This window comes from Amphiprion ocellaris, chromosome 22 (assembly GCF_022539595.1).
Source record: "Amphiprion ocellaris isolate individual 3 ecotype Okinawa chromosome 22, ASM2253959v1, whole genome shotgun sequence".
In the NCBI taxonomy this organism is placed as follows: domain Eukaryota; kingdom Metazoa; phylum Chordata; class Actinopteri; family Pomacentridae; genus Amphiprion; species Amphiprion ocellaris.
The window spans coordinates 10843046-10868092 of record NC_072787.1 but is presented as its reverse complement, the minus strand read 5'-3'; the positions used below and the strand labels follow the sequence as shown (position 1 = coordinate 10868092).

The 25047-nt window shown below is 40.6% G+C and overlaps 1 protein-coding gene across 8 annotated transcripts in view; it reads right to left on the bottom strand.

Moving 5' to 3' along the window:
• The window catches only part of phldb2b (pleckstrin homology-like domain, family B, member 2b), a 42238-nt gene extending 17627 nt beyond the window's left edge, over positions 1–24611 (bottom strand). For 3 of the 8 annotated variants that reach the window (XM_035943717.2, XM_035943719.2, XM_055007193.1), the window contains exons 1-8: positions 24309–24611; positions 16402–16458; positions 16127–16250; positions 14210–14308; positions 13474–13557; positions 6143–6262; positions 3174–3358; positions 1551–2780 (exon numbers count right to left, since the gene is read on the bottom strand). In XM_035943717.2, coding sequence (XP_035799610.2) covers positions 1551–2780; positions 3174–3358; positions 6143–6262; positions 13474–13557; positions 14210–14308; positions 16127–16250; positions 16402–16458; positions 24309–24341 — 1932 coding nt within the window. In that variant the 5' untranslated portion in view covers positions 24342–24611. Of the gene's footprint in view, positions 1–1550; positions 2781–3173; positions 3359–6142; positions 6263–10741; positions 10962–13473; positions 13558–14209; positions 14309–16126; positions 16251–16401; positions 16459–17735; positions 17967–24308 lie in introns of those variants that run through there. The other 5 variants (XM_055007194.1, XM_055007195.1, XM_055007192.1 and 2 more) reach the window with 4 other exon arrangements.
• Positions 24612–25047: the final 436 nt, after the last annotated feature.

Genomic DNA, 25047 nt, shown 5'->3' with positions numbered 1-25047 from the left:
AATATCAAGGGCAGCACAGAAAGAAAAGTTGACAGAAAGACACAAAAGAGGGTGAAAAAATAGAAAAAAGTTATAACTGGGCAAATATGAGCTGGTTGTTTGGCTTAACACAGCGTGCAAAACGAGAGAGAGACTGGAATTAATGTATTCTGTGCTTCCTATACTGCTCTAATTTTCAGGTGAAAAAGCAGAAAGTCTTTTCTAATGGTAACTGTCCACAGAAAGATTAAACATTTGCTTGCTGTCAGTTAAAATAGACATTAATTTTCACTCAACTTCACTTTCATCCTCTCTCCCCTTTCTCATTTATTCCTCATTATTACTGTTCGTGTTCTCTTATCAGTAGCAAATATCCCTTATTTAATTCTATGAATTTGAAAATATTTACACAAACTAAACAATTTACATATGTTTTGTTGCAAATAACATCCTTTATAGTTACTGAAGCTCACAAGCAAATAACACATTAGTATGTGTAGAATGAAGTTTCCAAAACTACCACAAGAGGGCAGACAACGTTAAGGCAAAAAGAGGTATTTTTCTTAGTTTGAGCATTAAGTTTCAACTGTCCTGCTTCCAAAGACTGATCAGAACAACTAAAAGCAGATACAGTAAATTTCATTGTCCATAATTCAGAACCTATCATTCAGAACATATTCAGAAATTGTAATTTTGATATACAATTATGAAAATTAAAATCATAATCTGAATGAAAAATGTAATAACGTACAAACTAATTTCTAAATATTTTAAAATAAATCAAAATATTGGACAAAGTGCAAATTGTCTCTCTAATCAGAACACAAGAGGCAGGTTTTTATGATCATAACTCCATTGAAAATATTTGGAGGTTAGCTGAAAGCCTCAGTTTTCCTTGTACGCGATCCAGAAAACCATTTCTCACAGTTACAGAGATGCTTAGCAGAGTATGGCTGTGTGAAACGGAGGCATGTAATGAGAGTAGGGTAGTGGTATTATGCGTCCAGTTGTCATTATATGCTGAGCATCTGTGTGTTTGTCCACCTGCTACACTATAACTCTGTAATCTCGTTGGTTTCTCTAGCCCACATCTGACTGATGTGTTCTGTGGCTCCTCAGCAGCACAAACCACTCTGGGCATACCTCCAGCTGACTGACATAAACATGAACCCAACATACACACACAGACACACACAATCCAAGCACAGGGTTAAGAATAGTCCTGTTAGTATGGGCTAACTGTCATAAGCATCTGTCGAGTGGTGAACCTCACTGTGTGTGTGTGTGTGTGTGCATTAAGTTCCCTGGGAGAATGTATTTGAGAGGCCAAGAAGTATGTTACTCTGAAGGGAGGCATTCCTATACTCATTCCTATTCTTGTTTGTGTTTGTATGTGCAAAATAATATTGCACTCTTCTTTTGCAACTATTAACCTGCAGCACTGTTTTTTTTAATTATATTTAGAGCAACACACTCTTTACCTGTCAACCGTTGATTTATCCATCTGTAAGTTTAGCCGATGTGCACGTTTGATATAAACAAAAACGGTCTACTTTGAATCAGATACTCACCAGTCTCTCCACCTCCTGCTCGCGGAGTCTCTCTTCTTTTTGCCGTTGGTGGTAATCGGTCAATTCTTCCTTCCCACTCAATGAGCTGATACTCCCCCGTCTTTCCCTGAAACCCCCTGGTGGGGTCACCCCTGCCTTTCCAAATGACTGCCTCCTCTCCCCCAGACCAATCCCAGGTTCTAGTCCTGCCTTCCCAAAAGAAGCCCTCCTCTCTCCGAGTCCCAGGCCCAGGGTACCAGTGTGTTCAAGGCCTCCTACCCGTTTGTCCCTCTCCCCCAAAGACACCTCTATTCCTGGTGAAACTCCATGGCTAGCTAGCCGCTCTGGGTCAGGAGGGCTGGAACCTGCGGTGCTGACAGAGCCCAATGAGCTAGTTGAGGTCAGGCTGAGTTTTTTAGCAACACGAGGAGAAGAGGAGCCCCCTGCCCTGGATGGGATTGTCACATCTGGTGGGGCAGTTGTGGCAGAAATGGTGTGGGTGGTGGAGGGTGAACTCTTAGGGGAGGAAAGAGAGATAGACACAACACCTTCACCCTGAGCTGCAGTCTGGATTTGGTTCCTGTTGAAGGCTTGCTGGTTGGAGTTACTGGAATTATGGTTGAGGTCAGGGCTGGCATTCTGGCTGCTGTTATAAGGATCTCTGCTATATTTGTAACCCCCTACAACATCAGACCGTCGTGGAGGCAGCGTTGACAAAGTCAGCCCTCCATTGTTGTCGCGTGGAGATGGAGAGGGACAGAGACGTGGTAGCGAGCGACTATGCCCTCCGACCATCATCCCACTCAGTGAGCCTGCTGAGTATTTCCTGGTTCGAGTGCTGGCCAATGGTTCTTGGTTCCCAAAGGTACGGCGGCCTAGACGGGGGCTTGATGGCATGCTGACTGCGCCCCCTGTCGATGGTGAGCGGGATGAGGAAGAGGAAGGAGGAAGAGTGAGGAGGAAGCTATCGCTAGCAGCAACAGAACTGGAAGAGCCTCCGCCACTCCACGTGGACAGTAATGGAGAGGAGCCTTGGCTGTGCAGTCGCCGGCTATCGCTAATGCCAAAGTTGTCCTGATTGCGGCCAACAGATGTGCGGGAAGTCAGAGAATAAGAAGGGTCAGATCGTCGTCCAGGGGAAAGAGGCGAAGCAGACTTAGGCGGACGATCTGTGCCGTAGAAACGCCTTGTCTGGTCCTGATAGGCTGACGAGGATGTGGATGGAGTTGAGACAGGTGTGGTGGGTGGAGACTGAGGGGCAAAAAAGCGAAAAACATACTGGAATTAACATACTGTGGAAATACCTCAAAATTTTGTCTCACTGTACTATCTAACTACACATAACGCATAAAATTATATCAATATGACAGAAGTAGCTAAGGAGACAGTAACACACAGATAAGTGATGAGGCCTTAATAGTAAATATTAATGTAAACCTCTCCACTTAAAAACTTTACTTAAACCGAAGATAAAGGGTAAACCCTACTTAGCCATGGTTGATATTGTAGGTGATGAAAAAAACCTTTGTTGACCCTGTTTAGCCCAAGAGAGACCTCTAGGCTGACCACGCAGACTTCACAAGTCCTGCTAAAGTGTGCTGTAAGAGATAATAAACCTTGAAGTTGGGCTAAAGGATGCCTGACCTGTGTGACACTGAAGTATGAGGGGTTAGCATTCCCGTTGGCTCTCAGGCTGTTTTCCAGGGCAATTTTCTTGCGTTGCAGGGTGTCCATCAAGTCTCGAAGCTCAGAGGCTGATCGCATGCCCCTCGCACTACTGGTGCCCCCCACCACCGCATGGCTATAGTCACTACTAAATTTCAGGTAATCTGGAGGATGAGACAGATTCATTGGAACATAAAATAAACAGATAACATGGAAATGTGTTGATAAGGAGGGCTAAACAATTAATCGATTTTAAATCAAATTGGAATTTTAAACAGTGCAGAAAAGCTGTATTTTAACATATGAAGCAGCATGTCTGATGCAGAGTTTAAACTGTTGTAAACTGTGTTGGCTTTATGAATTCATGCTATCCTCTTTTCCTCATGTGACTGTCACACTTTGGTGGTATTTCATGTTGCAATGCTCCACCATATGTTTTAAATCTAATACTCAGTAAATACTGAGCTCAATCTTGACTTTAACAAATTATATCGCAAATCAAATTGCTATTGTAATATCTGTTTGAAAAATTGCCTAAATCGTTTAGCCCCAGTAGATACATAAATAGAGGTGAGCATTCATGGATGACATGTACAAGGGGTGATGGGAAACCGGAGAGGGGCAAATGGGTAAATTATGACAAAAGAGAAAGAAAAACAGTACAGCAAATTCAAAGCAGGTGTATAACGTGGTGGATGGGCATTTTCTGGTTAAATAGGAGAAAAGATGGAAAAAAAGGGAGGAGTATGTGGTCATAAACAGGGAAAGAAGAAAGGAAGAGAGAGAGAGGTTGTATGTGTACCTGAAGCTGTAGTTATTCATAAATGGGGCTCTTGGCAGAACAAACCCAACCAAACAATCCACAACTGGCAGCGGATCCCCGAGAACAGGACGCAGCTCACACACACACACACACTGCATGCAAATGCACACTCACACGAAACCATCTATTAGATCCAAGACAAACAGTTTCACTCAAGTTCAGTTCCTTAGTATAGGACTTTGGTAAATGAAAAGACCACAAAAAATTCTGGAATACCCTCAAGAGACCCCCGCCCTTCCTAAAGCCCTTTATTTAAAGCAGTCTCAGCTGTGTGGGGGTCTTTTTCCAAACCTCAACAGAGTCAGTTTTTTTACTTCCTTCCTGTTAAGTTTAACTAAGAAATATGAGTTAAAAGAGGTTGCTGAAATTAGTAGTTTAATTGATAGTTCCATTTTCTATGCAGAATTCCAAAAAGTCACACATCCTGTCATTAGAACTGTAGGTGAAAATTATTTGGGGTAACGCAACATGTGAGAAACCTGCCCATTTTTCAGATTCATCCGTGGCTTTATGTGGAAAAAGAGCTATTACAATGCTCAAACCTGGACCACCCAGTGTTTAACTGCCACACACACAAAAGCTTTCCTCCGTCTAACAACTGTGGCTCCGCCTGAGAGAAATACAAATGTGTGCGTTCCATGTGTACAAATGCCATTAATGTACAGACATGTTTACAAATTAATGCATGTGTTACTGTTCAGTCACTTAGGCTTAGTTGAGTAATTTTGGAAGGCACACGTCATAGCTGAATATAAGCCTGTGTGAGAAAATGTCAAACCTTACAAGGAGGAGAGAAATAGGGCAGAAAGTGAAAGACATCATAAGATCTAGAAACACGCACACACGCACGCACGCATGCACGCACACACACACACACACACACACACACACACACACACACACACACACACACACACACACACACACACACACACACACACACACACACACACACACACGGGGTGTTTGTGTCCATACATGGCCAGATTTATACTGGAGGCCTGGTGTGCATCAACTCTCTTCTATTGTGATCATTCTCTTCTATGCCCAGCTATTCTTGCTTTGTGGGAGTCCCTCCTTTAGGTGCACATGTCAGAGTGTGAGTCTTGGCAGTTAGAAGGATAACGGTAAAGATTCTGGCTGCGGGTAATAATAATTTTGCTGTGTGTGCATGCGTGTGTGTGTCTGTGCATGTGTGTGTTTATGTGAAAGAGACATATGAAAACATCAAACAGACAAGCTCGGGGGAGAGAGGAGTACATACTTTGAGTGTGGGGGTTTAAAAGAGCAAGAATTCCACTGAATATGGCACAAGCACACACACACACACACACACACACACCTTGCTCACAGCCCGATCAATCACGAGTCCAGCTGTATCACCATGGCAACGGAGGGATACCAGATGATACAAACATTCAAATATGCTTTGAATTTTAAGTTGAGATGTGTGACAGTGAGTTTGTGTTTTTAGGAAGAGCTGAAAGAAGTACCTTCCATCATCCTCATAGTGCCTTTCTCATCCCATTGTCAGACAGCAGACATGCATATAATTGATTCCTCATTTTTGATCAGCCACCTGTACACATTTTCTACATCTCTGTCCATCACTTTTTTAAGCCAGTCAGTCAGACAACGTTGAACCTTTAGTATCTGATTTTTTGTTTACATTCTTGACAAAAATGTCAGGTTATCCAAACGGGTCAGTGTCTGACTCACAGTCAAACATGGTTGAAAAGAAGGTCGTGAAGAAGGGTGAGCTAATGCACGCTTACTCTGTGTCACTGTAATTGTCTGAATGAAGTGTAATATGCACACTCAAGATTAACACCTGTGTGGGTCATGTCTACCTGTAACTCTAACCTGTCATCAGTGTCACTGAATAGGAGAGAAGCTATCTGTTGCAACAGATGTTGCATAAGGAGAAGAATCTGATGGAAAAACTGAAGATGGCAAAGAACATGAAAAGTGGTTAAGAAAGAATAAGAACAGAAAAGGTGGACTAGGACATGGTGATGTGACAAAATAAAGGAAAACAGGAGCAGTGAAGAAAGAAAGAACAACAAAGAAGTACAGGGTCAGCGAGGAGGTTTACCGCTACCCCACCACTCCCTGATATGCATACCTGTGTTGTAGGCTAGGGTGGACACATGGCTCTTTTGTGGAAGCATGCTCTTCATTCTGCTAGCCTCTTCAGGATGGTTGAAGCGGAAGAAATAGGATTTACCCAAACACAGGGAATAACCTGGAGAGAAACAGTCAAATTTAATATGCAATTCAAAAGTACACACACAAAAGATGAGGAATCTATAACAAATGAGAGTATCTGTAGACAGTAGATAATAGATTCAGAACTGGGCCCAAAACGAAATGTAATCAAGCAAATCTTGGCTGTTGATTTAGTGTGACAGAAAGACAGAATCTTACATCACTATGAAATCTATATTATATTACATATTCCTTTAACATATAGTATATGACAATGCCGTATGAAGAGATAGTCGTAAGCCCAGCTTTAAAGTAGTGTAAGCCTGAAATATTTATTCACAGCAAGACACACACTCGCACATGCTCGCACACAGCGACTCCAGGCCACAGTGTTTGCTCTGGCCATCAATTAGGCTCAGAGGGCCAGGTATTAAACAAGATGTCAGGGTCACAACCTCTGTAATACACACAGCCAGCCACAGCTGTCCAAATACCTCAAACTGCAAGAGAGAGGACAGCAGTGCTGACACATATATAGGAGGTTGTGGTTGTCTTTTTATGTGTTTTCTTATAATAAATTGTATACTGCTTTTATCTTTAACTTTATGTTTCATGTTGTTTTTGGTTTATCATGATACATGTTTCACATATCTGTGATTTAAATTAGTACTCTTTAGGCATGTATAATTGTTTTGTGAATCTTTAGTAGCTCCTGTTTTAAATAATTAAATAGAAAAGGAAAGTTGGCTTTACTCAACTTATACAGGAGAAACTCAAAGAAATAGCAAAACAAACAAAGAAAGAAATGAAAACAGCTAGGCAGAGAGAAATTCACAAGACCTGCTGATAAACAAACTATTATATATATGTCGGCAATCTCTGCTCTTTCTTGTTTCATTCAATCTCCATTGATGACGATAGAAAGCTTACATATTACATTAGCCCTCCTACAATGTTAGCAGATGTGTAAAGGGCTAAAAAAGCACCTCTTGAACAGCTCCATTACAATTACATCAGATTCCTTAGACCTGAAGTCAGGCACAACCACTGAGGCAAGAGAGGGGATAACGAGAGAGCGCATGGAAAAAGACTGAATGGAAAAATGTCCAAATTGTTTTTCTTTCTTTTCCTTTCTCTCATTCTCATCATTTTTTCCCCCTTTCTTTCTCAGTTTCAACCCCACGTCCAGTTTCATGAATATCTCAAGCAAAAATAGCCTATTTTAGGATTATTGTCCAAATAAAAGAGGTTGTATCTGTCTACACACTGCCTTGAGAGCCTTTTTGCTTCGTCTTCAAAGCTGTAATTCTCGGCACAGGGGGGAACCTGATTGCAGCGGTGAGGTGGAGCGAACACCACACATGCATGAAAACAGTGCAAAAAAAGTGTTTAGTCTACACAGCTGGACTGTGAACTTCTCAAATCCATACTCGTGTAAACACAGTTTTGCAGGTTTGGGCAGAAACTGCGAGGAAGTGGCATCGTGACAGAAAGATCAAAAGTTGCGTCTCTCTGTGAGGAAAAGGGGAGAAGCACACTTAGGCAGAGGCACAAGTCACCAGCGTCAACAAGTGTGAGTAACAGCTAATAATATGTGTTTCTCATCACCAGACATGAGTACTGAAAGTGTACATCTTCAAAATGTTATGTTTGCTTCGTGGGTCTGTGTGTGGGAACATGTCTTGTAACAGCGTCTGCCTAATGAATCACAGTTCCTCTCAGTATTTAGCATCACACAGGCTCACACACAGGCATGCAAACACACACACACACACACACACACACACACACACACACACACACACACACACACACACACACACACACACACACACACACACACACATTTAGCCAGCAGTCAGCTCTTGTAAAAATCTAATTTCCTACCCTCAATAGTCTCACCATGTGACACCTTTAAAGTGGAAGTGTGATGCTTTGATTTGTTCACAGCCCCCAACCCTCCCGTCTTTGTAATTTCCCCTCAACTCCTTAGCTAACAAATAACTACAAGCTAATCCTTTCCTCCTTTCTACTCTCAGCATAAATTAATAGCAGTATGTGTGACACAGGCTAAGAAAAACAGATAAAGCAACTCAGAAGCAAACTATAAAACTTGATCGTTAAACTTTATTAATTCTTCTCTTTCAGGCAAACACACCAGAAATGACCTTTACCTAATTTTTACTCCTACAAACCATCTGTGATACTAAAAGTAGGCAACAAACAACAACCCCCTACATTCAATCAAAAAAAAAACCCCTTCTAATCTTAACTGTTTCCACACAAACTAAAATTAAGTCTGCTGTCCTAAATAAGTTCGATAAACACACCCACTACCTTCTACACACACACATGGACACTATCTACTACCAAACACATTTAATCTCATTCACGTGTTCACTTGTTTACTAGCAAATTGAGTTTGCCTCCCATGGCAAAGCGTGCACATACGCACACACAGACACATATGCACAGACCCCGTCCAACAACAACAAAACTTGAAATTAGTCTGTATATACATTTATAGGATAATTTAAAGTTTGCAATCTACAAAGTCAGACCTCAGAGCCTTTGAGGACACAGATGTAGGAGCTGCATTAGGTCTGGAGCCAATTTCTGTCCCTGTGTAGATCTAGACTGTCACCACAATGTTACGGGAGGAGAAACTCAGAACTGTTTCTCTGTTTGGTTAACATAAGTGGAGGAATTGCCAAATTGAGACCATTAGGCTAGAATGAAAAATAAACCAATTACAAAGATCCCATGTCAAACATGTGCCCAGAAGAAGCCCAGTTACCTGCCACTTGGTGAGGTTTGACATGTTAAATAATCATACGCCAACATTTGACAGTGGAGAAAAATGCTCAACCATTCTTATCAAAATGTACAAAAAAAATCAAAACTATTGTCCTCAAAATGCTGGTATGATCTCTAAAACCATCGTGGTACTGACACTGAAGCTAAAACTGGATTTATTCATTCATGAAATTATGCATACACATACAGGTCCCAATGGGAGTGTAAATTGGCCTCAAAACCACAAAGCTGCCCTCTCTGGGGCACAAGGGTCCAGCAGGAACATCATAAAAAAACAGACTGGTCTCCTCAGGGGAGTCGGTGTACATTAGTTCAGTCATTCTCTCTCTCTCTCACACACACAGACACATTCATATGCATAATCTGGCCACCAGCTCAGCAGCTATTTTCTCTTGCCTAAACTGTAAATCTTATCCAAAAAGCATCGGCACACCCCACTTCCCTCAGGCAAAGGATGCAGGCCTGTACATAACCTATCAACAACCTGTAATCTATCTATCATCAGAAATAAATAATGTCAGAATGATAAGTAAAAGTTAAATACAAACAGAAGAGAAACTCATCAAAAAGGAGAGATTTCTCTTTCATCTGTTTTAATGTAAAAGCCCAAATGTGCTGGGGGCAGACAGAAGAAAGACTTGTGAAGACAATAAGCTCTGAGACAATGAAGCAGGTTTTGTTTTCAGGTGTCAGGTATCCTGACCACTGAGCCAGTCCTTATAACCACAGGCTACTTCTCTTTGTCATGTGCACTCACACCAGTCTGTGAACTTGCCTGCTAATGTGTAACCCCAAGGCACGCACACAAAGGCTATTACCATTAAGAGGTGCAGGAAATATGCTACAATCAACAGGTTTTGATGGAACGTTGTCAGAATTTGGCTGAATTTAAGAAATTTAACTTCAACCACAACGTGGCTTTGGTTGTATTGAATAGCAATGGTGATTCACACCTACAATCCTGCTGTAACAATGAGGCACGTGAAGCACCGCTTTGCCGTTTTACCAGTCAACAAGCCACAAGCACAGTTTAAAAAAGTGCTTTAAGTTTAAAAAAAAAAAGAGATATCAGCTAATGCATTATTTTTTGCAATGATGTACAGACCAGTGAAACGTAACTGATATTTAGAGTGGCTTTCATTGCTGACAATGAGAAGGCTGGTAAAAGTATCCTACTCTGCTTATTTGAGAGTTTATTAGGACAATAAAAAGATTAACTGGTGATAAATGAGAACACTGGACACTGATCAACTGCTGCAAAGACCACGATCGATTGAAAATGTGTTCACAGAAAACAAATAAGTGATATTTCTATGAAGGTGAATAAGAGTGAGAGTGATATATATATATATGGTTAACAAGCTATTTACATACAGATTTACCTTAGCATACACACAAAGAAGCAGATGTCCTAAAGCTTCAAGTGAGTACATGGAGCACATGAAGCTTTTTAATAAAATACAAAGACAGATACTAGTTTATAGATAAGCTAGGTGCTAGTTATAAGCTAGCTATTTGTTAATTTCATGCTTAAGTATCTCAACAGTGATGTGTAAAGCGTCGTAAAACAGCCCTGTTTAATTCTGAAAAACTGTGTTAAAGTGCAAAGTAGCATAAATGGAGAGAGTTAAATAAAGTAGAGGAGACTTGAGTAAATATAACGGCAATTTGTAAAAGCTGAAACAAATCCGTTACAAACCTTTTCAGTCCCATTCAGTGAGCACTTATCACGACAGGAAAATGTATTTCTCTCTCTTCTAACGTCTAGAAAAATAGCATGGTAAGACTTCAAAGGGAGTTCTTTGCTGGAAGATGAAACTAACAAACAAATAAATTAAAAGTACACTACAGTCCGACTCCGTGTTGTTGTCTGCCTCCCTCCTCCTCTGCGAAACGCCTCCTCAGCCGCCTTGACTCCGTGTGGAAGAAAGTTCACTGATTTACATCCACCAGGCTGACTCCAGGACTCTACCAAATCTACTCAAAATGGGGGTGTCGAATCACGGGGTTACAGTAAATGAATGATTTAAACACTGCCGATATCACAATAGAATGTGTATTCCACCTAAGTTGCACTGAAAAAAGAAAACTCGTATACAAGTAATAGAAAAAAAAACGTATGTAAAGCAATAGTGTAACACGTCAACACCCCTATTTGTAGTTGCTAGGTTCAAAGACGGTTCGACAGTGAAGTATTTGGTGGACGCCCCCTCAGCTTTCTTTGTCTATCTACCTATTTGTCTTTGTCTACCTACCTATTTTCCTCCTCTTTGCTGTTAAAATACATTGGACCAGTGTAATTCAAGAGATTAACTAGTACCTTTGGAGGGTTGATTCTGCTATGGCGACAAACAAGTTAATTTAATAAGTGATTCATTTGATTTCTGAGATTAAACAACAATGGACAAGGGTTAAGAAAGAGGGTAAGGAGCATGCATCACAGACAGCTTGGCTGCACTAAAGTGGAGAATTTGAGTGAGAAAGATAACAATGAAAAGAAAATAAAGATTTTTTTAGGGAAAACTTTGAGCTCCAGATTGGTTAAAGGGTGCAACAGATGCTTTGCTGTCTGCAAGCATTTCCAACATAACATGAACTCTTGGACTTCTGCTCTTGTCCTAACAGCTCTTGTCTTTGATCATGTGAGCACACTGCATACACGAGACCCAGAGAGGAAGAGACTGAGTGTATTTGTACAGCAGCCTAGATTTGCATTTGTTTCAGGCCAGTGTAAATGCTGGGAGACTGAGTTATATGCAAAAAAAAAAAAAACTATGAAAAATGACACAAAACAATGGACACAGTATGCAGAAATAACTGTTTTCCTATTAACAGCTTCTTATAAATGCTTATTGACTGTTATGCAGTGTCTTTCTTGCCATATAATGATTTTTAATGTCTTAATTTCTGTTATTATCCCAAACTACAATTCTACAAGTGTCTTCCAGCTGTTCCAGTGAGTTAGCAGTGAAGCTGATGTGATTCCAGGTCAAGCTCTGAATTCCCAAATACAGAACAGATCATTTCCTAAACATAGCGCTAATCATCTCCAGACTGCCCTACAGTGTGTGTGTGTGTGTGTGTGTGTGTGTGTGTGTGTGTGTGTGTGTGTGTGTGTGTGTGTGGTTAGACTAATTCAATCCAGAGCATCTCAGGCCAAAGGATATTCCTGAAAGATGCTCTCTCTTTCTCCATAATTTTCCTAGCCATGCCCTTTTGACTTTTCTAGCCTCCTTTTTTTTCTTTTTCGGTCCTTTCTCCACCCCTGCTTCTTCACAATGGCCTGGCCTCATGTGTGTGGACAGACCATAATGATGTAAATATTTGAATCAGCCAGGCACAGCAGGAAGATAAATACGGCTGTCAATATTTAACTTAAAATGGCTGGCCACACAGGGCACAATGAAAAAGGACAAAACTGGACATAGATAGGATAGACAAGTCAGTGTGGTGCATGCTTTCTGAAACAGGAGAGTGAAAGGAAAAGGAAGGAAAACAGAGTGGAAAGTGTTACAGAAGGCATGAACAGTAAAACAGGGAGAGCACTGTGACTGATAAAATCCTGGGAAATTGGGAGAAGTGAAAAGAAGGGAGAAGTTAAACTGTCAGCAGATAAACAGATTGAGATAAGGTCAGACAAAAAACAGACACAGACACGTGGGCATGGATGAACAGCGAGATAAGTGAACTAATACATTGGAATGAGTATGTTACTATGCTAGTGTGTTTTTAGAGTTTCCCTGCAGTTTGCAGTGACAGAATCTGGAGGGTTTGAGAATGATCTGCAGTTGCTGGAAGCTGTGACTCATTGTAGCAGCTAGATGTTCCAAACCACTACGAATTACACCAAACCAGAGGTGCACACTCACACACATCATTAAAAACACATACACGTAAGTGCACGCTCACATACACACACACACACACACACACACACACACACACACACACACACACACACACACACACACACACACACACACACACACACACACACACACACACACACACACACAGGCTGTATGTAAAATTACACACATACAAACATACTGTACACCCCATCATTTCCATGCAGAACGTCAGCAGAATATTAACTGTACCCATATGACTCAGGGATAGGAATGCAAGTTAACCAAACCGCAAATTAACCACTCACCCTCTTTCACATACACACACAAGAGTTATGAAATACTTCAAGTATGTACACTGTGAGCAATGAAATCAACTTTCATTCAACCTCTGTACTACTAGCAACCAGTAGGTGGCAATATCTCAAAGCATGTAAGTGTTTGTGAATAAAGGAGAAACACCTGATGTGCGGTTTACTGACCATTTCTGAAAGCACACTGTGTTATGTATAACATGTGTGTGTGTGTGTGTGTGTGTGTGTGTGTGTGTGTGTGTGTGTGTGTGTGTGTGTGTAGATCTTACCCTGTGTGAGTGGTGTTGGCACAGTGACCTGGACTCCATCCAGACTGCAGAGGTGACCACAGGGGTCCAGGGTCACCACCCCTCCTGTTGTATTGATAATGAGGAGAGTGTCAGGGTTAAGCATACTTTCGGTTCATTCTGTGAGCTGTTTAAGGTTTAAACTGTAATTCACTACAATATCAAACAGTCCAATGTGTTTCCATGTTGAAAGATGACTCCGTAATCCGCCTTCATCATAACATCTACATGAATCCATGCGATTTCCATTGTCACTAAAAGGCTTTTGGGCTGAAAGCTTTGAGTAATAATTATACAAAATGTGCCACACAAGAACAGCAACAACATTAAAAGTGCAATCAGTCACTCAGTTCCTATATGAGTCTTTACGTTCAACCACCCAGAACAGACTGATATCCCGCTCAATAGTTTATTCTTTTTTTTAGATTACACTCTTAAGACAGTGTATTATGGTAATTACATTTGATTCTGGAGCAGTTTTGTCACAATAATCATCATCAAACAAGAATAAAGACATATTTATTTACTGACTGAGATAGCATTTGTTTTCTGTGGATTCGGTGGTTTTACGAAAAGTAACAATTGCACACTTATCTGAGATTAAAAGCTTGTTTAATAAAGTTGGAGCTATTGGCACATGTAAACACACTTAGCAGTTCATTAAAGATAACTGTGTTCATTGAGGAAGTCGGTTTGCAGAAAGTGACCTGACACCAACCTTCATTGAAAATAAGACAATGCTCCGCCTCGATACCAGGACCCTCTATTGTAATATCTTGAGGAACTGGAGCATCTTCTCTGCCTATACGTGTCACCCCTGAAACATAAAGAAATGCACTTTAATAATGAGTAGAAATATAGACAATATAGATTTAAAAATTGTGTTGACAGTGTATTTGTTCATCATGTCTCTACATGTCTCTGTAGAACTGGTTTCTCTTAGAGAGCATTTTTACAAGTGAAATTAAAAACTGATGCCCAAGTATGTATCATATGGGTAGCCTGCTTTTCATACTTTTAAGGAGTATTATGAATTTTAACAGACTGGTTATTCTTAAATCGGCACATTGTGGAGAAAAATAGACCCTCAGTCTTCCATAAATGTTTTGTTCACATTGTTGGCAATTCCTCACTGACATGGAAGAGCATGCTGAGCCAAGAGAAAGTGAGTACAAGTTGAAATTTAAAATGTCACAATGCTGACTCCACTTTTACAATTAGCCTTTGTACTGTATTTGTAATCTTCACACTAATTTAATGCTATTCACACAGCTAAATGTACTGTGGTCAACATCACCCTTATCCTTACCGAGCAAGCAGTTGTTTCTGCTTTTGCTTGTGTGGAAATATGACTTTTGGCCACAGTTAATTCTTCCTCGCCACAGATGCACTTTCAAAACATATAAATCCTTCCATATAGGAAGCATAGTACACTGTTCTAACAGAGAAGTGTCTCTGTCTCTCTGCATCAGGAATATAATGAGAGCTTTGTGATCTATCTGTATGAGAGTCACCACTTTTATCCATCTAAGGACAGATATTCACTACCGTTCAATGCTTTAAATCTCATCTCTGTCAGTTTGTATTCTGTGTGCAATCTGCAGGCTCCTGAATAATAATCAGCAGTACAAGCGTATCTGTCTTTATCATGTTGTAGATCTGTGCTTGGATCGCTTCTCTATCGCGTGTTTGGCCAACCAGCTAGAATAATAATGAGGCTGTGGCACCTGTGGCTCACTGAGCTGATGAGTGTGTAGGAGAGTGAATAAAGAAGAAGGAGCACAAGACACCTGTGGACGACCGATGATAGAGAAACTATAAATATCTATAAATACAACCTCATTATGTAGGAAACTTTATCCTCCTGTGAGTCTGTATGAGTGCACACATACCGTACATCCTGTATGCCAGTAACTGCAGATTCCAGTTTGTTATGAATAAAAAACTGATCAAGCTGATTTAAATTGTACATTCCAAAGGCACACTGTGGAGTTCAGTGTTTCAGCTTAATGAAGTGGGTGCTTTCACTCCAATGCATAAAACACAGTCATGAAACCAGGCAGTGTGTGTCATCTGTGTCACTGCTGTTTGGGTTGGCATCTGTCAGCAAAATGTTGTCATCATATTTATATGATTAACTGTGGGTTCAGTGGGATCATTTTCATGCTAAGTGACAATAAACAGAAACAACCAGGGATCTGGATGGAGTAGCTAGTTTAAATACTTGTTTTAAGGCTGAGCAAATCCATGCAAAGAACCAGTGTTGATTCCCTGTTGTGGCTTCAATGCAGCCCAGCACTGAGTATTGCTTTCCTCCTGCCTTACCCCCACCCCAACTCTCTAGTAACCATAGAAATAAAGCATTTGGTGCACAGAGAGAGGGCAAAAAAGAAGGGAGAATTAGAGCAGGGAAATACTGGGCAGCAAAGCAAAGAGGGAGGGATAAGGAGGGGACTGTAAAGATCTGGTTTCACTACAGGTCAGAGCTTTACGTGACTGGTGAGAAATTACATTTGAAGATTTAATGATCCGCGGACATTGGGGTTGTAAAGGTGAAGATGGATGGCTACTGCATGACCTGGTAATCCGACCCCATGGAGTATGTTTCTATCCTGAGTGTGAGTGTGTGTGTCACCTTCTTTCAGTGGGAGCAGGGTGATAGCCACACTCAGCCTTCCACTGCCTAGGCTAACCAGATGTGGGGTAGCCGTCTGGACCTTTAGCCCCTTCCCTGTGTCGATCAGGTCCAGGGGTGGAGACTACAAACATCAGTCATAGTAGAAAGGTCATTTTGACAGATTAGTTGTTTATTTAGTACATTCTTCAATTTGTAAGACTAAAATTTGAGAAATTTTTAAAAGCATCAGAATTCATGACAAAATGTGCACTAGTATGTGTGTGTTCTCTCACCTTGGGCTCAACTGGAGACATCTGATCTGACTCTGGTTGGAACATCATCTCCGATTCCTGTACACATACACATTCAAACATATAAATATTCTATAAATGTAAGCACAAATAAGGCAGGCATACAGGAGTAAGGCCACACAAGCACACAAAAGTTGTACACTTTTGCACCAAATGACCATATGCAGATACATTCAAATGCAGTGCACATATACATACAAAAAGGAAGAAAAAATGTTCATGGCATACCCAGCTGCCACATGAGAGGAACTTTCAGTCTGAAAGTGTTCCAAGGAGAAAGTACCACTTGAGAGCAAGAATACACACACACACACACACACACACGTGCACAAAAGCTTCTCTTTTTTGCAGTGGGAAGAACTGGTGGAAATGTTCCATGAAAACAGACTTCCCACGAATTGCTGGTCACAGCCTGCAATCACACCGCTTTGTTGCTTTGTGCTTTGAATGTGTCTTTGTGTGAGAGACAGACAGAGCAACATATGATGTGTATGAGGTAAGAGTGTGTCTTAAGGCACATGAGTTACATAAAGTATCTACTTTCAGTTTTGATCCAACTTGTAGTGGGACCACATGATAGCAAACAACATAGCTGTTAACTCTTTCCAGAGCAAGGAGTCTCGTGACAACGACTCACCAGATTACCATGAAATTGGGTAGACATTCATGATCACCAGAGGGTGGTTCCTGCTGATTTAATGACCTTTTGAGAATGCTGAAGCCAAAATAGCAGCTAGCAATATCAGACCCTGTTTCTTGAAGAATGTCTTTTTACAACTTTGGACACCCTATTAGCTTTCTCCTTATGCCACAGGTCAAATGTCAAAGTACGTCACAATGAAAACATGTCCTAATCTAACAGTCAGGTCATGTTGATCCATTCAGGCTCCCAGTGAGATAAACCTTTACTTTGCTCAAGCATCCATCTGTGAGACAAGTGTAGTTTAACTCTTCTTATTTTGTATTAATATAGTCTTAAATGAAGATGGCATCAAGTTAGAATGTTTTATGAAGGGTGGGAATATGTGGGGAACCAATAAAAAAACTACACTGACATAAAGTAAGATTGATAAACTATGTAAAGGAATGGAGACAGAGCAAGATGAAAGGAAACAAAATCAAAAATGCCTCAAAAATGCATGAGTACTGTATGTACGTGTTTGAGTAAACACACTCAGATCCTTTGCCAAGGACAACCCCTGCAGTACCCTGCAATTCAATAGAGTGCAAACACTCTTGCTATACTATTTGTGTGTCCACACACAAAGACAAACTGATGCACACACACCCACATGGATGAGTGAAATGCTTCTCACCAAAGCAGAGATGATTACAGCGTATAGGAAACCACAGCTACCACATCTTGTTTTCCACCTCCTGTCGTCTCTTCCTCCTTTTCCTCCATATGATCCTGCAATAATCCTTTAATGATCAAAATTAGACACCTCACGCAAGTTGTCACAATTTCCACAAGTTTTTCCTTCCTCCTCCTTTGCTTCACTTGAGTGCTCTTTCATATTCCTTCATTTGTTTTTCAACCTACTTGTGTCCATGTCTTCTCCTCTTCACTCTGTCTTTTCTTTGCTTCTCCTTTCCATGTCCTGTCTTCCTTAATCTCACTCTCCTCTTTTTCCTTTCTGTACTCCAATCACCAGCAAAGGAAATACAAATCAAACTCTGCAGCTCTGTACAGCGTCCTGTAATTCAGCACCAGTTTCCTTTCTGAAGTCACATCCGCTTGCTGCTTTGACACCCTCATTGCCTTCAACACACACGCACACTTGCAACTCAGCCGCCCTTATAACCCCTATCCGCACACAAAAATCCACAAATAAGGTCCACATCAGCTTTTTAATGCTATCGCACAAAGATATGGGTTCCGCATTCCACTGATTTTTTTTTCAACAGTGGTGTAGACAAAGCAAACACACTGCATATGATGGCAACAAAATGCTACAGAGACACGCAGAAAAACAGAGGTCAAGCCAATTTTTAGGAAGACTGTTTTGTCCCCCTGCCTCTCTCCTGTTAGCCCTTCCTCACCTCCTTGACTCTCCCCACTGATTTTCTCTCACAAAGAACTTCTCTTTACTCTGTTCCATCATTCCTCCTTATTGTCTTTCTGTTGCTCATTTATTTTCTTTCACCAGGTGAGCTCCAGTCTAGGCAGGTCAAGACAAGTCTGTGGCCTTGTTTGCTTTGGTTAAAGCAGGAGCAGTGAAGTGTGTCAACCCCCTTCTAGATCTCCAGATGCACAATCTCACAACCTCAGATTCAAACGCCAAACTGAGTACTATCAGGGCATCTGGTTTGGAAAGCTAAAGGAAGAGATTACTGAATGGTTGAAGTAATTGTCTGGATGTACATTGATTAGCCACAACATTAAAACCACCTGCTTAATATTGTGGAAGACGCCAAAACAGTCCCGACCCATCAGAATGCTTTCTTCTGAGGGTGTTCTGTGGTGTTTGGCACCAGGATGTTAGAAGAAGCTTCTTTGGGTTTGGTAGGTTTGCAGAGTGATTGGGCTTGTTCTGGCACATCCCTTGGATGTACAATCGGATTGGGATCTGGGGAGTTTGGAGGAGAGTCAATGCTTTGGGCTTTTTGCACTGTTCCTTGAACCATTCCTAAGCAGTTTTAGCGGCATGGCAGAGCGCGGTCTGGGATTGTTATTGTCTGTGGTCAGCCTCAGCATTTAATTAGCTGGTACGTGTCAATGTGACATCCATATGAATAACAGGACCAAAGGTTTCCCAGTAGAACTTCGCACTGTAACAACATGGTCAGTTGCTAGCTGTCAGTGGTTTTAATGTTGTGGCTGATTGTCTGAAAAATAGAAACCTGTAAACACACAAATAATGTGATGAATTGGCCTTTATTGTTGCTTCTGTAGCCTTCAAAAGTGCTTTAGTCAATGATTATCTTCAATGTGAAAGAGCAAACCCAGAGTTATCCCCCGACTCTGCAGTGCCCCTCAGCGTTAGCTTTCTAGCTTCTTTCAACTTATTTTTATGGTTTTAAGGTAAGCTTACTGTTATGATTTAATCTGACCACTCTCATCAACCTTATTTTCAACAGCAGCAGGTCTTTAAGTTCCCTGTCCAGCACCAAACAGTTGACAGTTATTATTTACCAAACTGGTCAACATTATTGAGCATTTACCAACTTAGGAACCATATATTTTCTGTCACACATGGTGGAGGCCAAAGTTGAGCTAAAAGGAGTATGATTAATGGACTACCATTAAATGGGTGGCCAGGAACAAGAATCTAAATTAATTGTGCAGGATTTTTAAATACAGTCTAAAACTTGTGCTGTAACAATTGCACTAGGTGATAACACCTCACTGATGTGTTTACAGTGTTTTATGCCTTCCCCAAGTGGCCAAATGAGATGTGATCCATTGCGAGCAAGGAAAGCTAATGTCCTCACATCAGAGCCAATTAAGTGCAGGAAACAGGTAAATCATTTACTGCTGTTAAGATTTTAGCATACGTTGTTTTATTACGTGACCATATGAAATTTATTTGATCAAAGTCAATAATCAGGTAGTAATGCCGTCAATGATAGTATTAATTTGGATCTTTTAAGATAAGGCTCAACATTGCACAAAGGTGTTAACAAGATAAGAACACAAATCATGAAATACATATAATAGACAACAGATGGTACAAAACCCTCAGTCAGCAATGTTTAGTAACATTTCAGAGAAACAGATGATGTGTAAATTTAATGAGTTTAAATAGTTCAAATAATGACATTTAAAGTGTTTTCTGTTTGTTCCACTTTTTTTCCAGTGTATTCTGATCCAACAGTAGCTTAAAAGGATGCCACATTTCCACTACAGCTACAACAGAGTTTAATGACAGAATATATTTTAGTCCATGTGTAACATTTGATTCAGGATTTGCTGTCAGGCTACAATTCAAACAAAGAGGACTAAATTCAACTTATTGTTTTAAACTAAGATATATCTGTCAAACTAAGACAAAGCACAGAGTTGAGATAGATACCAAGGTCTTTGTTCAATAAACCAGAGTGAAATGCTGCCATGTTGTGCTAGAAAGTACACACACAGATACAGCTTCTAACTGAATGGAAAAAGGTCTTTTGTGCTCTTGTGCCAGGGCGTCTTCTGTCATAATGCAAGAGGGAAAATATACACATTCTTGGGAATACAGCTACTCAGTAAGTCATATACCCAGGCAGGCTGACTTGAAGAAAGTCCAGTACAGTAAACGTCAGCACTTCATCACAAACTGGCTCCTGGAATGGAATGTGAAATGCTGGGAAACTTTTCAAAGGTAAACGTTTCTTCTTATGGGAAAGCTGATGAATGGGAAAATATCTACACATGGCTCTGACCTACTTTAAACACTAACTGTAATCCCAAACTTAAAATACACCCAAACTTTCAATATGTGAAGACTGCCTGAAGCAAGTTCATAAATACACAATGCCTGTATAATCACAAGGACAAAAGTACAAGAAAGTGCATACACACACAATCTTGCTTTGATCCCATCTGTGGAACAGCTGAGTCTCCCCAAAATGCTCTAGTCACCCTTGCACCTGGAGACAGAGATGAGGACAGACAGAAGGAGACAGAAATGTGGGGTGATGGAAAAGAGAAAGTGATGGAGGATAGAGAGAGGAGTCATACAAGCATAAGGAAAGATTCAGCTTTCTCAGACTGTTTCATCTCATTCCTTTATTTCCTTCATCCTTCTGTTGTGTTTCTCTTCTTTCTGTACTTCCCTTACATCTGTTTTGTCTTTCCGTCTGCTTCTATTACCTTCTGCATCATTTTTCTGCCTGTTTCTGTTGCAGGCTGCATTCTCAAAATCATATCACGGGACAAATCCAATTGTTGTAAATGTTTGTCATTCGGAACAGATTGTTCTAGAGCACTAGTTGGAACAGGTCAGCATCTTACATGTGTGAGAATGTCTTTTTATTCAACAAAATAACGGTTAGCTGCATGATGCCATTTTACTGTTGGCTTCTGGGTTCAATTTTCAATTTGGCAGTTTTTTGATGGAAATTAAGACAGGATTTTCCCTTTTTTTGTCTGTATCTGAATTTGAATACCAAATAACTGAAACTGTGGAAATGATTTCAGAAAGTTGGTGAATTGTGTTTAGCTTTGAAGATAAAACTACCACTGCAGGTAGCATGATAAGAATATCAGAAAACAGAGAACACAGAACTGTGCAATATGTAAGAGACAAAGCACTGGGGCTACTCCTCTCTACTTTTAATGCAGATATTTGATGTTTGCCGTCTGCTTTCACTGACCATATGGCTGGTTTATTGATGTACTTTACACTGACCTTAGGCTAGAAGGAGGCAGCTCCTCAAGATGATGGCTACGGGCTGGTATAAAGTCATGAAGATAGGAGGAGTAGGAATAATGATTAGCTTTCAGTCCTATTTCATTTATTTTTCTTATTACCCATATCTTATTTGTTTAAAATGCTTCTTTCTGAGCTTTTCCTAGACTTGCATTTCTCTCCTTGGTCTTTATCTTGCTTTTTCTCCATCTTTCTGTCTCTCACTGACATCCCCTCCCCTTACATTCCAGCGTTACCCTCTCCTCCTCCTACCTGACAAAGCCAGCATTGTATCACAGATGCTGTTTAATATGGAGTCCCTCTCTCAGTGTCCCTCATATGGGGCAACTCATAAGGCTAAATAGGGTTATCGTCCTCCCTGCTCTTCAACACACAGGGCGTGCGTGTGTGTGTGTGTGTGTGTGTGTGTGTGTGTGTGTGTGTGTGTGTGTGTGTGTGTGTGAGTGGGTGCGCGCAATGTCTTCAACAAGATTTTAATTAGAATGATGTGTCCTTTATGCTTGTATACACACACAACCTACTGTATATCTCTGTTATTGGATTATATAAGAATCTTTGAAATGTCTTTGAGTGTGTCCAAGCATGTGACTCTAGTCTCTGTGTGTGCATACTTTAGTAAAAATTCTTAAAGCTGATTAACACAACTTGACCTTCAACCCCTGCTAAAACACAACAATATCCCACCACACTAAAACTCTCTCATAGTCCTTTAAGCAGTTTTTTCCCCTCTGTCTTCCAACAAAGTGCAAGATCCTCACAGGAAAGAAAGTCCATTGTTATTGCAGCTGACTCAAAGGTGGAGGAAATCTAACTTGAATTTCTATTGAGGGTGTGTGTGTCTGTGGAAAAGCCCAGATTACTTTAACTGCCATATGCAGGAGATCAACTGATGTTTGGGTTTCCAAGGGGCCGGATATGACAGAGAGACACAGAGGGACAGTGGCTTGGTGGAGGAACATAACATAGTAATATAGCTCATGTGGAGAACTGAACTGTGACTGCTGGATAGAAAAGATAACAGAAGAAAGAAGCCGACTGTGTGGGTGAGACCAGGAGACAAAAAAAAATTGAAGTGGATTGAAACACATATCTGGATATGAGGGAAAAGAGATTAATGGTAGACTGGAAAAAAAATCCCAGAGTTCCACTGCTGGCCTCCAAACATAATACGATACTGCACTAATGAAAATACAGGCAGTTACCTTCATAAATCAACAGTACATGCAGTATTCCAAATATTCAGCTATTGGACTATATCTCCTCAAGAGCCAAACAGCCCTTCTAAACATCTGGAGCAACTTCCAGCTTTCTTATCTTTTAAAAACACATAAACATTATATCATCTACACAATTGAAAATGTATCATGTACAAGATGTTCTGATAAGTCTGATACCAGTATTTGTGTCTTTCTTCCTTGTGACAATCCTGGTTTCCACAACAGGAGCAGCTTGACAGGTATACTGCTTTCAGCATTGGCTCAGTATTCTGATGGCAGCATCGCTGTTATGAAACTACACATGGAAATTTAAACTTGGAGCAAGTTTGAATTTGACCAAAATTTCTCATGTGACATTGTCTGTGGTAGGTTTTTGTGCGTTTTTTAAAGACATAGATACTTAGCTATGTGGTTTGAGTATTGCGGTTGGATGCACCAAAGATGAATCCACTAAATAAGGATCTATAACGATAAAGCAGCATACAACTTGTTTCCAGATACTGACAGGACCACCTTCACACAAGCTATGCGAAGCGTTGCAGATTCTTTCACTCACTGGGAAATCAAAAGTACATGTCAAGCCAATTTAGATACACATGGACTGATTGAATGCTCTTCTACACACACCACAGACAAACATAGGCCTACATTTTGTCCATACCAATAAATCTGAGCTGCAAAGAAGTGCCAACATTTCTGATGCTGCCCCTTCTTCTTTCTTTAATGTGATTTCCAAGTTCGGCCGAGGTCTAGCAAGAATTATTTGTGCTCAGTGAACCCATAAAACAGATGTGGAGTTCTTATCTGAGTCATATATCAAACAATCTCTTTCAAATTCCAGCCTACAATATCCTACATATACCATTTATAATCAGTCAGAGCAAACACACTCTGATTTGTTCTCTTGTAGGCCTCATAGCAGGTCTTTGCAATCTATGCTCTTTTTTATGGTATTTTGAAATTGTGAGCAATAGTAAATAAAATTCTAAGTAGTCATGTCTATTTTTTTTATTTTTATCCTCAATAGAATCACGCACAATACACAAATATTTCCCTGATTTAAAAAAAAAAAAAAAAAATCTGTTGCCCAGAAACAAACAAAACTTCCCCTGTATTTAATTCTCTGTGGACAAAATCTGTAATTAAAGCCGGATTAGATTACAGCTCACTTAAGAAGCAAACACTGCAGCTCGCTGCGCTCTGGATTAGACAGAGTGGACATAGAAAAGAATTTAAGTGAACTTCTAAATTTGGAAACATACATTTGGATTAAAAAAAAAATCTCAGTTTCCTATATAGGTTCAAACTTGCTTACCATTAATGAAACGGGAATGGCCACTTCTGTCATCGTGCAGAAAAGGACGCAATTACGCAGCGGCTCCAAAATCGAGACTTCTGTCCTCTGACCAAACTCCACCAAAATATTGTGCTACTTCTGCCTTTGTTGTGATCACAGTCTCCGTCTTGACAGCGGATACATTCCCCGTGCACCATGGGCAACCTGTGGATGTCTAGGAAAGACTCGTAATCCTGTGTCACATTTACGCACACCGGCGCACACTCCAAACATACACAAGCGTACAAAAGCCGGCGGCTCTAGCCAATCGCGACGTGTAGAGGAATGCAGCAACAGCTGGAAGTAGAACTGGAGAGAGAACAAGGGGAGGGAGTCTCTCTCTCTCTCTATGTGTGTGTCTCCCTCTCCTCCTTCTCTCTCGCCTACTCACACACAGAGCATAATGTGCAGGTGTTAGCAGACCTACACTTGACCTCTCATCATAAAAGGTTCAAAGAGAAAAGCCTTCAAACTGACAAAGAGAGAGACAATTGGAGAGAAAGAGAGGAGAGAGAGAAAGAAAGAGAGAGATGGACAGACACAGAGGGCATTCTTTCAGACCAACTTGGCAGCTGATGATAAGAAACAACCATGAGAAGCATGTTTAACTAATGACATTACAACAGGGTTGCAGTCTAACCTCCCTTCAGAGGACACAATCCAGTCCTGGTATGCGGTTTTCGATTAGCGAAAGATCCAGAATAGTGTACAAACAGAA